This window comes from Pelobates fuscus, chromosome 10 (genome assembly GCF_036172605.1).
Source record: "Pelobates fuscus isolate aPelFus1 chromosome 10, aPelFus1.pri, whole genome shotgun sequence".
Taxonomy (NCBI): Eukaryota; Metazoa; Chordata; class Amphibia; order Anura; family Pelobatidae; genus Pelobates; species Pelobates fuscus.
In genome coordinates this window covers 44,586,487-44,606,046 of record NC_086326.1, presented here as the reverse complement: position 1 = coordinate 44,606,046, position 19,560 = coordinate 44,586,487, and the positions used below count along the sequence as shown (strand labels likewise).

Sequence of the window (19,560 nt, the reverse complement as noted above, 5' to 3'; positions counted from 1 at the left end):
GACTGCAGGAAATCCATTATAATCCTCAAAATGATTGGCATCAAAACAAGTGAAATCCTTAAAGGACCACTCTAGTGCCAGGAAAGCATACTCGTTTTCCTGGCACTATAGTGCCCTGAGGGTGCCCCCACCCTCAGGGACCCCCTCCCGCCCGGCTCTGGAAAGGGGTAAAAACTTACCTTTTTCCAGCGCTGGGCGGGGAGCTCTCCTCCTCCTCTCCGCCTCCGTTCCTCCCCGTCGGCTGAATTCGCACGCGCGGCAAGAGCTGCGCGCGCATTCAGCCGGTCACATAGGAAAGCATTCATAATGCTTTCCTATGGACGCTTGGGTGCTCTCACTGTGATTTTCACTGTGAGAATCACGCAAGCGCCTCTAGCGGCTGTCAGTGAGACAGCCACTAGAGGATTAGGGGGAAGGCTTAACTAATTGATTCTCTGAAACTGCTATGTTTATAAAACAATTAGTTAACCCTAGCTGGACCTGGCACCCATACCACTTCATTAAGCTGAAGTGGTCTGGGTGCCTAGAGTGGTCCTTTAAAATACTCCAGCAGATTGGTGCTAGGCTGATTTACTACAGTTCATCCCAGCACATCTTAATAATTGGTGAACCACAAATGGACAAAGAAAAGCCATAGCAGCATAAGAAATAATGGCATAGAACGTCCTACAAAATTCTGTCAGAATCAGAGGACTAATTAGAAAGTTCTATTTTATAAGAAAACACGTTCCAAAGTCAACAGGGCAGCATTCAATTATAATTGACTCTTTTTTATTTTTTATTTTTTAACCAATAAGAATAGACTTGATTCATTCTTGTTATAATATATATTTTAATTTTTTTTAATATAATTTCAACAGATGCTATCTTTAGACTGTATCATAATAATATCTGTGTGTTTCTATCGTAGTTAATGCTAGACTTTCATGAGGCCATCTGTTAAACCAGATCTCAGTGTAAAGTACCAGAGGGACAGGACAGGGCAACGAGTTTATTTATTCACTAAACTTTGAACTACCGGAGAGCAAAGATAATCTGAGACAATCCAGGAGTATTTGGAAACAAAAATATAGACACTTTGCACAATGTTTATCCACCTCCGGATCTCTGAAATTAGCAAGACGGCGTCCAAATGGACATGAACATACAAATAATCTTAGCTGTTCCAGATGTTACTTAATGCTTGAAATTCTCAAACAAACAGATGAAATGAGCAACCAATATATGGAAACCTGAATTAGCTGTCAGTCAGTCACACATTTTAAATCTCCTAAACCTGGAGGGATTTCGTAGTATGGTCCCTCGTCAAGTGCTGCACCACACATGTCAGTGTGAGGGTTATTAATGTGCAGGATGATGTACTCCAAGTACGGTCACCCTATTCAATAATTTTATCATAATACATTCTAGATTGCTTTGTATGGCATATTAATGGAAGAAACCTGTGGCCATTGTTGAATAGTTGCCTTTTGATTTAACACCTAAAGCACCCATTTAGGTTGTGGTGTAAATTAAATCGACCACAGGTATAATAGGTAAGACCCACCACTTGTAGGATGAGGGTTAAGGTCCAGAGGATGAGATATTAATGGTTGAATGGCTGCTGGCATACCTGGTGAAGTATAAGGAAGGGCAAGTATTATTATTACATCGCTAGCTGACTGACACTTTTTTTCAGGTGAATAACATTGATTATATTGTTACAATGGCACCTGTCAAGGGGTGGGATATATTAGGCTGCAAGTGAACAGTTAGTTCTTGAAAGATATGTGTTAGAAGCGGAAAAACAGGCAAGCGAAAATATCTGAGTAACTAGGATAAGGGCCAAGTAATGATGGCTAGATTACTGGAGTCACAGCATCTCCAAAACAGCAAAACTTGTAAGGTGTTGCTGGTATGAATTGGTTAGTATCTACCAAAAGTGCAGCAATGAAGAACAACAGGTTGACCAGCATCAGGGTCATGGGTGCCCAAGCCTCACAGATGCACGTGGGGAGCGAAGGCTAGCCCGTCTGGTCTAATCACTTAGAAGAGCTACTGTAGCTCAAATTAGTGAAAAACATACTGCTGACCATGATAGAAGGTGCATCACAGTTTTCTGCGTATGGGTCTGCATAACTGCATGCTGGTCAAAGTGCCATTGATGACCTCTGTCCACTGCTGAAAGGCCTTCAATGGGGATGTGAGTGTAAGAACTGGACTATGGATCAATGGGTGAATGTTGACTGGTCTGATGAATCATGTTTTCTTTGAGATTAGGTGGATGCATTATTTGCCTGTGGAAGTGATGGCAGCAATATGCACTATTGGAAGAAGGTCCACAGGAGAAAGTTTTATGTTCTGGGCAATGTTCCTTGCATTCATGGGGATGTTAATTTGACACGTACCACCTGCAGAACGTAACATAGGTATCCCCTGATAACCTCTCACTCACATGTGTACCACATCCTGTCCAAAGACTCTGTGATAGAATTTCATACCCTCCAAACCAAGTATCATCTTTCAGAACAGACACAGGACTCATATCTACAACTACTCTCACTTATCAATAAATTGAATTAGTTGGGGAGATTTAATGTGCCAACGCCTACATGTAACCTGTTCAAACTAACTAGTATCTCAGGATTTTTGGACCAAATTTGTTAACCAATCTCCATGTGCTAACAATTACTGCAATCCCAGACTGAGACATCTCAAACAAGCTTAACTCAACTGTGGGAAGTAGATCTCAACAGTACAATATTCCCTGACCAATGGCATTAAAAACTTTACCGTACACACAGGATTGACTCACTACACATCCCATTTTGAACAACACATAAAAACATTGCATGGATGGCACATGGCACCAACCAGACTTCAAAATATATTCCCCACTACATCAAAAAAATGCTGGAAATGTCATAGTGAGTTGGGATATTTTAGTAATATTTGGTGGGCATACTCCACAATACAACCCTACTCGGTAAAAATACAGTCTGTTTTAAAACATATGATAGGACTATATGTACCCATCACCCCACAAACCTTTTTACTACTCTTCGATATAGATAAGCTGACTAAAGTCCAACAGAAACGTGCATTATCATATTATACTCAACAACACATACCGAGACAGTGAAAATCACCCTCACCTCCTCCAACTGAAGCAGTGCTATAAACCATTGACAGAAATAGTATGTATGAACATAAATTCAAAGCCATATAAACTCCAAATAAAAGGTTTCAGGAGTCTTGGAGCATGTGGGACACGTGGAGATCTGTGGGTTAACTGTGGGTTACATTGTACTACTTAACTTGATTACTTTGTATTCTTCCCAATATATGTCTCTTAACTTATTCAAGGACCTAAGGAGTGATATGAGCAAGACGTGCGTCACTACCTTTAACATAGCGCTAAGAGGTCCAAATATGAATCACCTTTGAATTTTTGAATTATGATGTATGAGATTGTCCTAACGTGGTTGTAATATGATGTCATTGCTGTGTTACCCTAATCCCCTCATTGTCCCTTTCCCCTCACTTTTTTTAACCTTAGTCTCCTCGCCTACATTTTATTGCCGAATTTAATAAACTTTAAATATATATACATTTAAAAAAATTCTGTCTGTTTTTGTGAATCCAAATATTTACTAAGCAATAGTTATTATCATTAAGTTGTTTTTGTTTTATCTTTCAGTTTTGTTTATTTAACTATCCTCTAGTAGTAGTTCAGATCTCTTTTATAATTTTTCCTCCTATGCCTGAAGTGTAAACATTTGTTCACCAGATGACTTTAACAAAGGGTTAGAACCATACACAGTATACAGATACACATATACACTCAAACACACTGACACTCCACTAACTGACACATTCACTCACTGAAACACTGACAAACTGATACATTCACTCACTGAAACACTTACACACTGACACATCCACTCACTGAAACACTGACAAACTGACACATTTTTCCTCCTATGCCTGAAGTGTAAACATTTGTTCACCAGATGACTTTAACAAAGGGTTAGAACCATACACAGTATACAGATACACATATACACTCAAACACACTGACACTCCACTAACTGACACATTCACTCACTGAAACACTGACAAACTGATACATTCACTCAGTGAAACACTGACACACTGACACATCCACTCACTGAAACACTGACAAACTGACACATTTACTCACTGAAACACTGACAAACTGATACATTCACTCACTGAAACACTGACACACTGACACATTCACTCAATGAAACACTGACAAACGGATACATTCACTCACTGAAACACTGACAAACTGACACATTCACTCACTGAAACACTGACAAACGGATGCATTCACTCACTGAAACACTGACAAACTGACACATTTACTCACTGAAACACTGACACACTGACACATCCACTCACTGAAACACTGACAAACGGATGCATTCACTCACTGAAACACTGACACACTGACACATCCACTCACTGAAACACTGACACACTGACACATCCACTCACTGAAACACTGACACACTGACACATCCACTCACTGAAACACTGACAAACTGACACATTCACTCACTGAAACACTGACAAACTGACACATTCAGTCTCACTGATACACACACACACACAAAATGTAACACATACACTTTTCAATTCCACTCACATACTCTAAAAGAAACGCACACAGAAACTTTCACTCCAAGTCTGACTTTCTAATCTATACAATACACTTATTCCCTGGTCTGTCTAATCTATATACAATACACTTATTCCCTGGTCTGTCTAATCTATACAATACACTTATTCCCTGGTCTGTCTAACCTATACAGTACACTTATTCCCTGGTCTGTCTAATCTATACAGTACACTTATTCCCTGGTCTGTCTAATCTATACAGTACATTTATTCCCTGTTCTGTTTCACCTCTAAACAGCTGCCTCTCCATTAAGTTCAGGACCAAGGCAGCAGCCCCTCTGTACACAGACTGCAACACCTCTCCTTTTATACAGCAGCAGCAGACAAACAGAAACCTTCCACAACAGCCAACACATCATTTGAAAAGTCTGACGCGGACACTTTCCAGTGAAAACTCTCTCCTGGGGGCAGAGCTACAGCAAAAGCAAGCTCAGGCACTGAGGGAGAGGGTCTCATTTGCAGACAATTGAAAGTCCTCAGGAAGATGCAAGGACTGTCTCCTAAAACTGACACAGGCTATTTTTATGCAGCTGGTGATTAATTCATCCTGTAATAAGGAACCTGAGATCAGAGCTTTGTGCTTCTTAGCAGGGCCATCTCTCTGGAGACAGCTTAATAGGTAAGTGACTAACCTGAGCCTTGCTCCATCCTGAAAAGTTGGGTACTGAAACTTTTACCAAGGTGGCTTTAACTGGAAATGCCATTTAAGCATCTCTGTTACCTGTCTCCATTTAAGGTATGTTTTTTTTTTCTCTGACCACATTGGGATCTGTGTGCAAAGAGTTCTACAAGTGGAGCAATCAGCAGAGACATTCTATTGGTTTCCATGGTTACTGCTCCACTGTTAGAACGTTGCCCCAGAATTACTGTTAATTCAAATCTCTCACTTGGTTGATTATTGTGCCTTATTACTAAAGCATATCACCTTAATTTTCTTTCTTTCTTTTTTTTTTTTTTTTTACAAACTTTAACTTTTTGAATATCCAACTATTTTGAGCTTTTGGAAACTGACACGTCTCTTATCTTTAATCTTCTTTATTCCCTTGTCATTTATTGGAATTAAATTTGTCATGCCTTTTTCTTTAATTTAACATTTTCCAAATCTCCAAATTGTCACCACAACCAATCCATTCTCTTTCCCTCTCTTTCCTAACCATTGTAGGTATTGTTTTAAACCTCTCCGGTTTGCCAAACCTTTTCTTTTTGTGTGGATAAACAGATCAAGATATGGTGAAGCCTTTTTACTGGTGGTGCTTGTTTATGGGGGTCTCCTATCTTCATGGATCTCTGGCAAGACCTCCAGATGAGCAAGACTACTATCACCAGGAGATCTTAACAAGGGATCACTATTACTCTTACCCGGACCCTGAGGAGCTACAGACACCTCTGGAGCCAGAGCCAGAGTCTAATATACCCCTAGAGCCCAGAGGGGAGAATAATCGTGGGACACAGGGCGCAAGAGATGAGATATACCCACTGCCCAAGAAGGATATCAAATCCAAAAAGGTTAATAAGAAGGAAGACAGAAGTCAACAGCAAACACAAGGTAATCTACCATCCAGCCAGGCAAAGTTATTGCATCTTTAAATTATGGGGAAATATGCAGACATAGTGTGCTCTTAAATAATATACTATGTGTGTAAAATATTGTATGGCAGAGAACTGCTAGCACAGACTGAGTACTTTATCATTTGTTACATTTAACAGAACTGTAACCAGTAAAATGAGCAAAGCTCTATGCAATAGATGTCAATTATTGGTTATAGAATAATCTATTGAGTCTGTCAGATGGGAATGTCTTGCATGTGCTGTAGTTATGCTGGAGGGTAAAATAAAAAAAATACAGTAAAAATGATTGACAGACTTTAGCAAAATCCTGTTTCAGACTAGGGAAGTGATACATAGGAGCAAATGGACTGATCACATGTACAATAATATAGAACATTCCTAATAAAGTAAGCAGGTAGAAAAAAATTCTGAAATCAAAGGTTTTGATATTCCTAGTTGCAGTGCTCACCTCAACCTTTTGGTTTGGTGGTGGCGCTGTTGCCATTATTTCTGGAAAGTATTTTGTTAGGAATAGGAGTAGTACATTGGTCCAGTTCTGGAGTATCCTGTATCTGTTTAACCCCTTAAGGACACATGACATGTGTGACATGTCATGATTCCCTTTTATTCCAGAAGTTTGGTCCTTAAGGGGTTAAAACTTGTTTGTACTTAGAAGTTAGAATAATTCTTCTGGAAACTGGAGTTTTGTTATCACTAGACGATTATGAATATGTCACAGTGTGAGATGTTCAGCAGTCGTGCGAGATTATTATTATTTATTATTATTATTATTTACATAGCGCCAACAAGTTCCATAGCGCTGTACAGTGGAATAACCCAATACTAATACTCTTTTGTAGAGGTATATTAGGAAAGTTGACCAACATTACAGTGGTCATCATGGGGTCCAGTTGGGTTACTGCTGCACTCTAAACTATATTTTCTTTTAGAAAATAAAGAAAACCTGTAAAAAATAAACAAAATATTTTAAAAAAAATTACATGAATGAAAAGATCAGCTTTAGAGTGCTATACAAACCTGATCCATAAATCTTACTGGCAAAATTGAAGAAAATGCATGTATTAATAAGATTTACTCCAATTTCACTTCCACCAGTATGGTCTCTGCACTGACTCTATGTGAATACATCTACCTGTCTATGTGTAACAAGAGAAGGATATGTTAGTGATGCACAGGTATGCATTGCGGGTTACAGTGTGCATTATGTGGGCATGCAGGTGCATGTGTATCAGCCTACAGCAGCAATAGTCTTTAATAATCTTTTTGCCTTTAAGCAAAGACAGAGCCTTGAATTTATGAATACATTGTAATGTAAGCATTTGTTAGCAATTTGTCCAGTGAAGCGAATAGATAAAATATATCCACTGTAAGGAAATGTTATGATCTTCTGGAATGACAGCCGCTCAAACTAAGAAGTAGTGAATGCGGAAAGCATTTTAAACACTCAGTACCTTTACATAGTTAGGGTTAATTACCAGAGGCATGGTTATGTTACATGGCACCTGGGGTGGAAATGTAGTTTGGAGACACACACACACACACACACACACACACACACACACACTCTCTCTCTCTCTCTCTCTCACTCTCTTGTTACAGTGCAGTCCTCTGCTGCACAGTACCCCCATGATCAAGGTGCTGGTAGGTAGGTGACTGCTCAGGTGGGAGTGTGGTGTACATCCCCCTGCCACCTGTCCCTCAGACTGGAAAGTCCCCTGATCACCCCCCTATAGTACGACACTGAGTGGAACTGCCTTATAATTTGAGTTCAATTTGATTTCAGTTCACACATAGCTGGGTGTGCTGTTTAGTGAATCAGGATATGATAAGCTGTGGGCAGTGTCCCAGCACTGTGTGTGGCTCAGCTTCTCTTACCTAGAGAAGACAGGGTTCAGCCCAAGTTGTACAAGTGGTGTGCATACTCGCAGTGTAAAACTTAGTGAAGCTGATATATCCAGCCCAGATTAAAGTCTTAGATTATTCTCAGGAGTTGAGATAGATTTACGCTCCAATAAAAAATACAAAAAAAAACTCTACAGAGTTATTCATGTATTAATTTGCTAAGTACCAATTTTAAACCAGATTGCAAAATTTAGGCAAAAATAGCTAATTTGAAAAATTCCTCTAATTTACCTATAGTCACAGCTAGACTATATTTGCCTAAATGTTGTAATTCATATTTCATTTTTACTACAATTTCAGGGGCCCCTAATTTATATATTTATTATATAAATTTTTTGCATAAAGTATCATTTGACCTTATCTTTAGGTGTAAGTCATTTTGCTTTTTTCATTTGTTAAAGGAGCACTATAGTGCCAGGAAAACAAACTTGTTTTCCTGGCACTATAGGGTCGTTAGGTCCCCCCCACCCTCAGGGCACCCCTCTCGCTGGGCTGAAGGGGTTAAAACCCCTTTAGCCACTTACCATTCTCCAGCGCCGGGCTCCCTCGGCGCTGGGGAAATCTCCTCCCTCTGCCGAAGTCAGCTCCGAAAGCGCATGTGTGGCATTATTCAATGCTTTCTTAAGGACGTCCAGTGTCTTCTCACTGTGATTTTCACAGTGAGAATCCCGGTAGCGCCTCTAGCGGCTGTCAGTGAGACAGCCACTAGAGGCTGGATTAACCCTACTGTAATTAGCAGTTTCTGTGAAACTGCTATGTTTTCAGCTGCAGGGTTAAAACTAGAGGGACCCGGCACCCAGACCACTTCATTGAGCTGAAGTGGTCTGGGTGCCTATAGTGGTCCTTTAAGCTAAAATGTACAAACAAATAGATGTACACAGCTATAGATTTGCTTGTTGGCTTAGACTGTGATGTACATTTTAAATAACAGTTTAGCACTAGACTTGTGCACAACAAAAACATGCTTTTTTCAGCTGAATCACTGCTGACAATATAAAATATTCTGGACAGGGGGCGGGGCCGGACCGCCGTGCTGATCGGTCGCATGGCGGAGGAGCTCCTGAGAAATCAGGCCTTTGGGCCATAACAAGCAGCCATCCACACCCGCAAACAGCGAGACACTACTCACTCAGATGTGGGAAGGGTAGCGGACCCCGAGATCGGGAGTTGCGGGCCCCCCCACGGGAGGCCCGAGACTTCGGAGGCCGCGGCCTACTCTAGGGGAGGCAGGGTGGACGGCCGCTGCCCTGTCTCCCCACTATTCTGCCTAACGCTGGAATGTTGTGTGCCTGCCGGCCCCTGCACCCCCCCCCTCTGGGCCGGGGGGGTTATCCCGGTCCACACTGGGGCGCTCTCAAACCGACCTACAAGCTGAATAAAGGGCGCTGAACACGCAAGGCCCACAGCCCAAGATGGCGGCGACCCAGAGCACCTGCCTAACCACTCCTGCGATATGCCACAACAGCTGTCTGAACAATGGTACAGCCACCTCAGCGGACCCAGACCAAAAAGAGAAGGGCACCAAGAAATCCAGCGGGCCCTCTGCAACACGCACCTCCCTAGCCGAGATAATGGCTGGAGGGGACTCATGAATCATCGCCTGTCCAAGCGACACATGCACGGAGATCCCCACAGCCTGATGCAGACCGGGTAACATGGGAGCTGACTACTCACCTCCTGGCATCTGGGAATAGACTCTCATGGACGAAGCATGCAGCCGCATCTTGCCCCCACCAACTTCTCCCTGCCGGGGCCCGCATGGACACATAACAGCAAGACAGCTCTGCCCCAGTGGCCTCACTTAAGCCTGTTTCCCCTCACCCAAGACAACGAGTATACCAGTGGCGGATCCAGAGCCTGATCTCGGGAGGGGCACTTGTAGATTATTTAAAGAAATAATCCAGACACAATAACCACTACAGCTCAGTGTAGTGGTTATGGTGTCTATAGTGCCGGGACCCCCTCCCAGAGTAAGTAGTCAAACCGTTTAAGAACAGTTTGACAACTTACCTGAAGTCTGCTGGGAAATGGGGCTGTAGTAGTGCATTGGAGCAGTAGTGTGTGTGAGTGGTGCAATGTGTAAGGGGTGCAGTGTGTGTGTGAGGGGGACAGTGTGTGAGCGTGTGTGAGAGCGGCAGTGTATGTCAGGGATGCAGTGTATGTGTGGGACAGTATGTGTGTGTAACAGTTGCAGTGTGTGTGTGTGAGTATTGCAGTGTATGTGTGAGTGTGGGCAATGTGTGTATATGGGGCGGCAGTGTGTGTGTATGAGGGGGCAGTATGGGGGGCAGTACAGGTCTATGGGGGTCAGTGTGTGTGTATGAGGGGGCAGTATGGGGGCAGTACAGGTCTATGGGGGTCAGTGTGTGTGTATGGGGGCCAGTGTGTGTGTATGGGGCAGTATGGGGGGCAGTGTGTGTGTATGGGGGGCAGTATGGGTGTATGGGGGGCAGTATGGGTGTAGGGGGGGGGCAGTATGGGTGTATGGGGGCAGTGTGGGTGTATGGGGGGCAGTGTGGGTGTATGGGGGCAGTATGGGGGTCAGTGTGTGTGTATGTGGGTCAGTGTGTGTGTATGTGGGTCAGTGTGTGTGTATGTGGGTCAGTGTGTGTGTATGGGGGGCAGTGTGTGTGTATGGGGGCAGTGTGGGTGTATGGGGGGCAGTGTGGGTGTATGGGGGGCAGTATGTGTGTAATGGGGGGCAGTGTGTGTGTAATGGGGGGCAGTGTGTGTGATATAAGGGTATGGGGTCTTTTTTTTTTTATATATATTTATTTTTTATTTAAATAAATATTCTATGTCCCCCCTCCCTTCTTACCTTTACTGGGGGAGGGGGGACATTTCCCTGGTGGTCCGGTGGGCGATTCATTGGTGGTCCCAGTGGGGAGAGTGAACTCTAGCCCACGCTCCCGGGCTAGAGTTCACTCTCGCGAGATTTGGAGCGTTGCCGTGGTAACCGCGGCAACGCTCCAAATCTCGCGAGAGGAGGACCCGGAGGAGCTGCAGCCTGACCTCCGGGTCCTCCCTCTAACTCCCTCCCTCCCCCGCCGGCCGCCAGCACAGTGCCTGCGGACCGGGGAGGGAGATCTGTGATCTCCCCTCCGGTCCGCACGCACATTTAAGGGCTGGCAGGGGAGGGAGAGGGAGACCGTCGGTATTCTCGGGGGGGGCAATTGCCCCGTTGCCCCCCCCCTGGATCCGCCACTGGAGTATACTCACCTTGCCTGTTTGGGACACTTAGCTCCATCACATAAGTAACACCCTAATACATGGTTTATCCTGCTTACTGTAATATAACTGTTTACCATAGTTGGGAATGCAGTGTCACATGCACATCAATTTGAGCATAACTAAACTTGTCTTACGTTACTTCACTATACAAAAGATCAAACCTACAATACTTACTGTCTAAGCCTGAACCTGTTAATGTTGTATGCTTATCTGCAAACTAGCCTGTAACTACAAACTAAAAATGCGCTACTCTCTATGCCACAGTTTAGCCTGTTTACAAAATCTACTTGTACGCTGTTGTGGCGTCTTTCAATGCCTATGTACCTTCATGCGCAACAAAAATAAAGAATTAAAAAAAAAATAATATTCTGGACAGGTTAATTGTTGCCATATGGTGGTTCGACTTGACTGAACAAAGAACGATTTGGGGGAAAAAGTATAAATATGATGTATATATTTTACAATACACTGATAACAGCACTCATACTAACCTTGCACTCAAACTCCTAATACTATTGAGTTACTGCACAGGCTATAATTTTAGGGTCAATGCATAAAGAAAATAAACACAATTCCTATCTCCAGTGTATACTTTTAAATTATAGAGGTTTAAATAGTTGTAGAGTGCAAGCTCACCTGCTGAGGTCAAAGCAAACCATTTAAGTGAGTTCTTCAGCAGCAGTTTCATAATTATTCACTAAAACACTGATTTTTTTGTAGATGATATCTGAACAGCAGAATTGAGGTTTAAAAAGATGTTTTCATATTTTAAATGTTAGCATATATATTTATTTACACAGCTTCATTAAAACAGACCTTGACGATAATGGCCATGTCTCACTGGGCAGAGATGTTTGTTTTTATGCTCTCTAAACTCATCCCTGATCTGGTAGTTTTTTTAAATGAAGTCGTGCTGTGAGCTTACTGCTGTTTTTGGATAGAAGATGCTGCATCCTTAGGGTTTCAAACTGGGATTTCAGCCAAGGAATAAAAGTTGTGACCAGCTCAGATCCCACATGTTATGGTCGTTGCACTGCACTTATTCTCCAAGGCACCACCTAACTCTTATTTAATAAGTTGCAGACGAGGAAAGGTTTTCTTACATAATCCTATTTATTTAATCAACCCACTGAATTGTAGGGAGTAGAGGATAACGGCAAAGTGTTAGGCTTATATAGCCGTGTGGTGTTGGCTTATATGACAGAGGAATTTCAGTCCTTCCTGAGCCCCTGATGCCTTAGTCTGGATAACAAATTCATTGTGCTCCACCTTTAGTGCTTAAGAATGGAATTTATTATAAGCATAAAACCACAGAATGATTAAGATCCCAAGGGACCATAGGCAGATTACCAGTTTGCCCCCCTCCCACCTTTATTCTTCACATAGGCATGGTTAATGGTACCAAGCAAATACATGGTTCTGGGGCACTTGTCCAAGGACTGGGCTTTAAGCTGCTGCACAGGGGCACCTTACTGTTAATAACACTTTGCATAAAACCATTAGTGATGCTTGTATTTGGTTGTCTGGCTAGGAGATTATTTTGGCTTGTTCTCTAAAAAAAGTGAATTTTGCTGATTTGAAACAGTATTGCAAAATTTAGGCCAGAATAATTCACAAATAAATTCAGTTTATTTTCCAAAGTAGCTATTTCAGGCTAGATTTTATTTTTATTTTCAATATTTATTCACCACAATTCTTTGTAGTGCACAGCCCATACTTATGCACCCTCATGTTAATTTTGTATTCCTGCAACCTGGCTTGCATTATACAAGTTTGCTTCTTTGTATTTTCTCCCAGATAAAGCTGATGTGTTTTGTACAGTTTGCAATTGATAGGATTTTTTTTAGAGGACTCAGACATTTGCTCTGTGTTATGAGCAGTACACTTGGGCGATGGAACTTCACACTTCAACAGGAAGATCTCAATATGTCGCTAAGTGTCTATTAAGTGATACAAATGCCACCTGTCACTTGAATTCCATTTGTTTACCTTTTACAACCATGTCTAGTCCATTGAGAGGTGGTACGATAATAATTAGTGGTCTTTGGAAATGATCAGTAAAACCGATGCTACTGGGGGTTGAGGATTCTCGTTAATTGTTTGCCATATGGTTCTGTCTCAGTGACCGACTATACAAGAGAGAAATGTGCCATCAGAGGTCTATGTTCTATTACTCTAGAGTTGATCTTCTATGATGATCTTTCAAGGTCTATCAACAATGCAGGGACCTGATATTTTTCAGTTCGGTTCAAAGAAGCTTAGCTATTGGTGACCCTTGCAGATAAAGAATGTCTTCTGGGCACCAGTGTGAAGAAGACAGACAGCTATCATGTATCTTGTGACTCAAGTCTCAGTTATAGCTGGGCAGCACAAAAGTTCATATAGGAAAACAATAATTCAGTTAAAAAAGGTGAAAAAAATATTTAACATAAGATTACTTTTTGTAGCATAGCCCTATGCCACAATTATTGTAGTCGGTGAACAGATGTCCCACACTCAAACTTTCTGGTTAGTGGTGTCACCACAAGGGGTGCAGTCTATCACCTATTGAGTTTTCCCTACCAAACTCTAACAATAACAGTAAATGATGTGGTTACATTTGCACACACTCACATTTCACAGAGCATAAACTGCTCTGTTTATTACAAGTACATTTAAGTAAATAATTATATAATTATAATTTGATAAATCTACTCTTTTGATTATTGGTCTCCCACAAACAAATAGAAAATACAAAATGAGACAGAGAAAGCCACTAACAATTTAATTTCGGTGTATTAAAAGCATCTATACTAATTCTCATATTTAACAATAGTTTCCTAATGTCCATTTTTTCCATTGAAAACACTAGCAGGGTTTTTCACTAAAGAAAATTTAAGGCCAAAGTAAGTGAAATAGAAGCAGAGCTGACTTGGATAACTTTTCCAGTTTGGATATTTTGGCCTTAAATTTGAAATTCCCTTTGAATTATTTTAGAATTCCCAACAATTCTCACCTAAGTGAATACACCTCTGAGCTTTATCTCACTGACATTCTGTTCTGCGTGGTACCACCTCCTACCTACATCAATATTGACATCGGAGTTAGCAGCCAGAAGTTTGTTTGGTTTGTCTCATCACAATGATTTCTTTATGTGGATGTGTAAAGTTCCACAAAATATCATAGATAATTATATTCAGAACCAATGTTGATTATCCAATAAAGTCCAGGTAACACTTCCATACAGTGCCAATAAAGTGCAACAGCATAACAGGAAGCATTGATGCATTATTACACTCCGTGTGGGACTAAATATCGTATTCTAAGTGACTGGAATAGTTGAATATTACACAACATTTTATTCACTTTTTGCACAGGGAACATAAAGTAAAAATACAGGAGTGTGCTTCTTGAACACATTCTTTTTTAGAATAAGTATAAAACCAAAAAATATAAAAACCGAACATACTGCGGTATAGTCTTTTAAAGGACCACTATAGTGCCAGGAAAACATATTCGTTTTCCTGGCACTATAGTGCCCTGAGGGTGCCCCCACCCTCAGGGCCCCCCTCCCGCCAGGCTCTAGGGGGTGGAAGGGGTTAAATTTACCTCTTTCTCCAGCGCCGGACGGGGAACTCTCCTCCACCTCTCCTCCTCCATATTGCCGTCATCGGCTGAATGCGCACGCGCGGCACGAGCTGCGCACTCATTCAGCGAATGCTTTCCTATGGACGCTGGTGTCTTCTCACCGTGAAAATCACAGTGAGAAGCGCGGAAGCACCTCAGGCGCCTGTCAATGAGACAGCCACTAGAGGCTGGATTAACCCTATTATAGAAGAAATATTATAGAAGAAAGGGTTAATCTAGGTGGACCTGGCACCCAGACCACTTCATTAAGCTGAAGTGGTCTGGGTGCCTATAGTGGTCCTTTAATTACATTAACTGTACTTTTGGCTGAACTCGAATTTCAGGATTGTAAACATGCATTAACCGATATTTCTTTTCCGTTATTTGACAAGAAGTCTGCCAAAAGTAAGACCTTTTTGTTATACACATCCACATGAGATGCATTACTGAGATGCTTTTTGTGCTTCAACCCTGTATGAAAAATGTAAGCACTGTATCAGCAATTTTTTTCTTTTTTTTGTGCAGTTTGAAAAAAAATAAATAACTAATAGCAGCAGTTTACCATCAAATGCCATAGGTTTTGAGAGTTTCTACAGGAATTGGATCTCATCGCTTTTTTTTTTCTGGACTCTCTTTCATTGCTTGTGAATTATATGTGCTAGCCAGTGCTACCACGTTATGAAATATGTTGTCAATTTGAATAAAATTGCGATAAAATAAATCATTACTTTCACAGTAATTTACCCAAATTAGATCATAACCATTCTAAACTGCAGCATCTCTGAATTTATATAATTTGGCTTTGATTTCGGTTGAATGACCTGAATTAGCCCTAAGTCGGATCTCACAATCCTGGCAACGACCCAGGAATTAAATCCCACAATAAATAAGGAAATACATAATTCAGCCTGCTATCTGCATAACAGCAGCTGGGAAAGAATTAACGCTTTCAAAATCTTATAAAAATAATTATTAGTCTTGTGTCTCCAGAAGAGAGACACCACTGGTGCGAGAGAATGCCAGTAGGAAGACTTGACCGCTCCCTCAAACACAGTAGGAGCATCTAGTACCCTTTTGGAGAAATAGACACCACAAAATGGACCTCCTATCCCAACACTCAGATTTAGTTTATAATAGTAAAGTGGGGAGTTCCACAACTTCTTGACCTTCATCTCTTGTGGGATGGCTTAATCAGTGCAGTCTTAATGCATGGGCACTCTGGGCAGTTGCCCGGGGACCCCACGAGCATATAGGCCCCATAGACGTGCCAACATTCAGGATATTATTCCGGGAGATTTATTCAGAACCCTCAAACCCTCTTTATTAAAGTATCAGTTGTATCTGTACATGCGATCTTGCTGTTGCGAATACATTTCCCGACCTTGACGAAAACAACATACATGCACTAATTGTACATAAGCAAGACAAAATCTATTTTTTGAAGCTGTGAAGCTATAATAAAGTTCTTCTAACATTTTTAACCGACCATGTCAGTTGCCTTTCCTTACTACCTGTTAAATGTTTGTGTGGAGTAATCTATACAGCATATGTTGTACTGTTTAAACACAGATTTTTGTTGATATTATTTATCGATAATTTACATTTTCATTCCTAAGAGTGTTTGTGTAGGCAGGGCCCCAGTGCACTGCTTTGCCCGGCAGTCTGTAATGCTGTTAAGACCACCCTAATGGCGTTGGGCTATACTATCCTCTTTAGTTAAGAGAGTACTTCACATGTCTTTTTTTAATATACTAGGATCCATGACCCAGTTATTTTGTGTCAAGCACCACACTCCTCTTCTTGCTAGTTACTCCATAACAAGTGTCTGGAAAATACATTTTAAGATAGATACTAAGCAGTAACATTGTACAGCGCTACGGAATTTGCTGGCGCTATTTAAATAATAAAATAATAGTAATAATAATAATAAGACCTGTTTTCTTCTTAAAATATCTATTCTCATTTATCTCCCATGTTAAAACTAGATTACACGTCACCAGAACTGTGGCTCAAATAAAATAAAATAAATAAATAATTATAAATTCTAGTACAGGGCTTCCCAAACTTTTATGGGCTGAGACTCACTTTTCAAAACGGTAATTTTTCGAGACCCACTTGCTTTTAATGCATATTTTAAAAAGTGAACACTATAGCAATCCGCTTTAGATGCACATAATTGGCACACCATGACAATTACTTTTAGAGGCATAAAACTGGCACACCATGGCAAACCGCTTTAGAGGCATACAATTGGCACACTATCCGCTTTAGATGCATACAATTGGCACACCGTGGCAATCAGCTTTACAGGCATACAATTGGCACACCATAGCATTCAGCTTTACAGGCATACAATTGGCACACCGTGGCAATCAGATTTACAGGCATACAATTGGAACATTATGGCAGCTTTAGATGCATAAAATTGGCACACTATAGCAATCCGCTTTAGATGCATACAATTGGCATACCATGGCAATCAGCTTTAGATGCATAAAATTGGTACATCATGGCAATCAGTTGTAGATGTATAAACTTGGCACATCATGGCAACTTTAGGTGCATAGAATTAGCACACCATAGCAATCAGTTTAAGAGGCTTACAATTGGCACACCATGGCAACCAGCTTTAGAGGCATAAATTCAGAACATCGTGGCAATCAGTTTTAGAGGCATAAAATTGGAACATCATGGCAGCTTTAAATACATAAACTTGGCACAGCATGGCAATAAGCTTTAGATGCATAAACTTGGCATATCATGGCAATCAGCTTCAGAGGCATACAATTGGCATACCATGGCAAACAGTCAGATGCATAAAATTGGCACAACATGGCAATCAGTTTTAAAAGCATAAAATTGGCACACCATGGCAATCAGTTTTAGATGCATAAAATTGGCATAACATGGCAGTTTTAGAGGCGTAATTATGGGATATCATGGCAGTTTTAAAGGCAGAAACTTTGCAAATCATGACAATCAGTTTTAGAGACATACAACTGCTTACTCACAGACTCAGAATCAGACGTGCTGTGTCCTGCTCTTTCATCCAGGCACCTCACATTGATTATCCCAGTGGTGGAACTAATGTAGAGAGTGCCCTGGTGCAAATATGTTTTCTGGGCCCCCCTCTAGTGCAAGTGTGGCCAAAAGGTAGCTCTCCATCTGTCGGAGAACTTCAACAATGCTATACCAGATGGGGATCTACCATTTTCTTATCATTGCAGGGTTATATTTGTGAGCAGTGTTTGAGCGTTTGAATGTAAGCATGTTGTTGTATTAAGTATATGTGTGCATGTATGGGTGTATGTGTATGTACTGTTGCCATTGGAATGTAGTGGTGTACTTGTTTGTAATGTTTGCGTCTGAATGCAAGGGTGTTTGTATGTAGTGTCGGACTTGAAATGCAGGTGTGCTTTTTGAGTGTTGGTGTTTGAATGAAGGGGTGTTTGTAGATAATTTTTGTGTTTTAATGCTGGGGTGTGTTTGTATGTAATGTTTGCGTTTGCAGTACGTGTGTAGTGGATGCAGTGTGTGTGTGTGTATTGTGTTTATAAAATATACATATACACAATGTGTGTTTGAATGTAAGCATGTTTTCTTGTATGGAGTATGTGTGAAGTGTATACACATATACACACACACACACAGAGACACATACACGCAGAGACAGGAGGTGAGTGTGACAGTGTGTGGGAGAGGTGAGGGTGACAGTGTGGGAGGGAGTGTATGTGCTGGTAACAGTGTGGGGGGCAGTGTGAGGGCAAAGTGAGAAAGGATTACAGTGGGCGGGCAGGGGGAGAAGGGGTGGGAAGGCAGGGGGAGAAGGGGTGGCACAGGCGGGGGGAAAGGGTTACAGTGTGGGGGCACGAGGAGAAAACTTTGGGAACTGCTGTTCTAGTAGATATACCCAGATAAAAACATGCATGTATTTTTCATTGGGTGTGTATTTAAAAACATCTTGCAAAAGCTGCAAATCTCTTGTCTGCAGCTTTTGAAAACCCTCCCCTTGTAACCCCATCCATACTTTCTGTGGCTGTCCAATCACAGACTTCCCAATGCAGCTCAATGAGAACTCTTTGGCAGGCAGGTGCTCTGGACAATTGCTGCCTCTTGAGTTCAGCTCTACTGAGCTAATCAAACAAGGAGGTAACAGGGCATGTTGCCTGTTTTACAGCCGGGGGGATGTAACAAGCTTCATTTATAAAAGTGACAATTTTTGTTGAAACTTGCACTTTTTGTAAAATGAAAAGAGAGAATAATCGTCACACATAAAGCAATTCAGCAAGCTAAACTGCATTAAGCTGTAGCTATTCTGGTGACTATAGTGTCTGTTTAATATTCAATTTGGTAATTAGCTTTGTTATTAGTGCTAGTTAACTCCCAACTCAGTGAAATGCCCTGATCTTATATGCACACAGCCAAACACCGGTAACAACAGTAAGTGATCTATGTAATTTCTTGCTAGATAGGCTTCCTCCCTAATCATAGTAACTTACTTATAATGCATACCAATTAAATATACTTCCTTTATACATGTACAGACAGGTCTCTGACATGTGTCCA

At 41.4% G+C, this 19,560-nt stretch overlaps 2 protein-coding genes across 2 annotated transcripts in view; both read left to right on the top strand.

The window, feature by feature from the left end:
• The window catches only part of CHST15 (carbohydrate sulfotransferase 15), a 107,759-nt gene extending 102,317 nt beyond the window's left edge, over nucleotides 1-5,442 (top strand). The window contains exon 9 of the transcript XR_010085770.1: nucleotides 5,423-5,442. The gene's annotated coding sequence lies outside the window, so the exon portion shown is untranslated. The remainder of the gene's footprint in view (nucleotides 1-5,422) is intronic.
• Nucleotides 4,889-19,560, top strand: part of CPXM2 (carboxypeptidase X, M14 family member 2) — a 71,986-nt gene continuing 57,314 nt past the window's right edge. Inside the window, exons 1-2 of the mRNA XM_063435321.1 lie at nucleotides 4,889-5,305; nucleotides 5,849-6,232. Coding sequence (XP_063291391.1) covers nucleotides 5,914-6,232 — 319 coding nt within the window. The 5' untranslated portion in view covers nucleotides 4,889-5,305; nucleotides 5,849-5,913. The remainder of the gene's footprint in view (nucleotides 5,306-5,848; nucleotides 6,233-19,560) is intronic.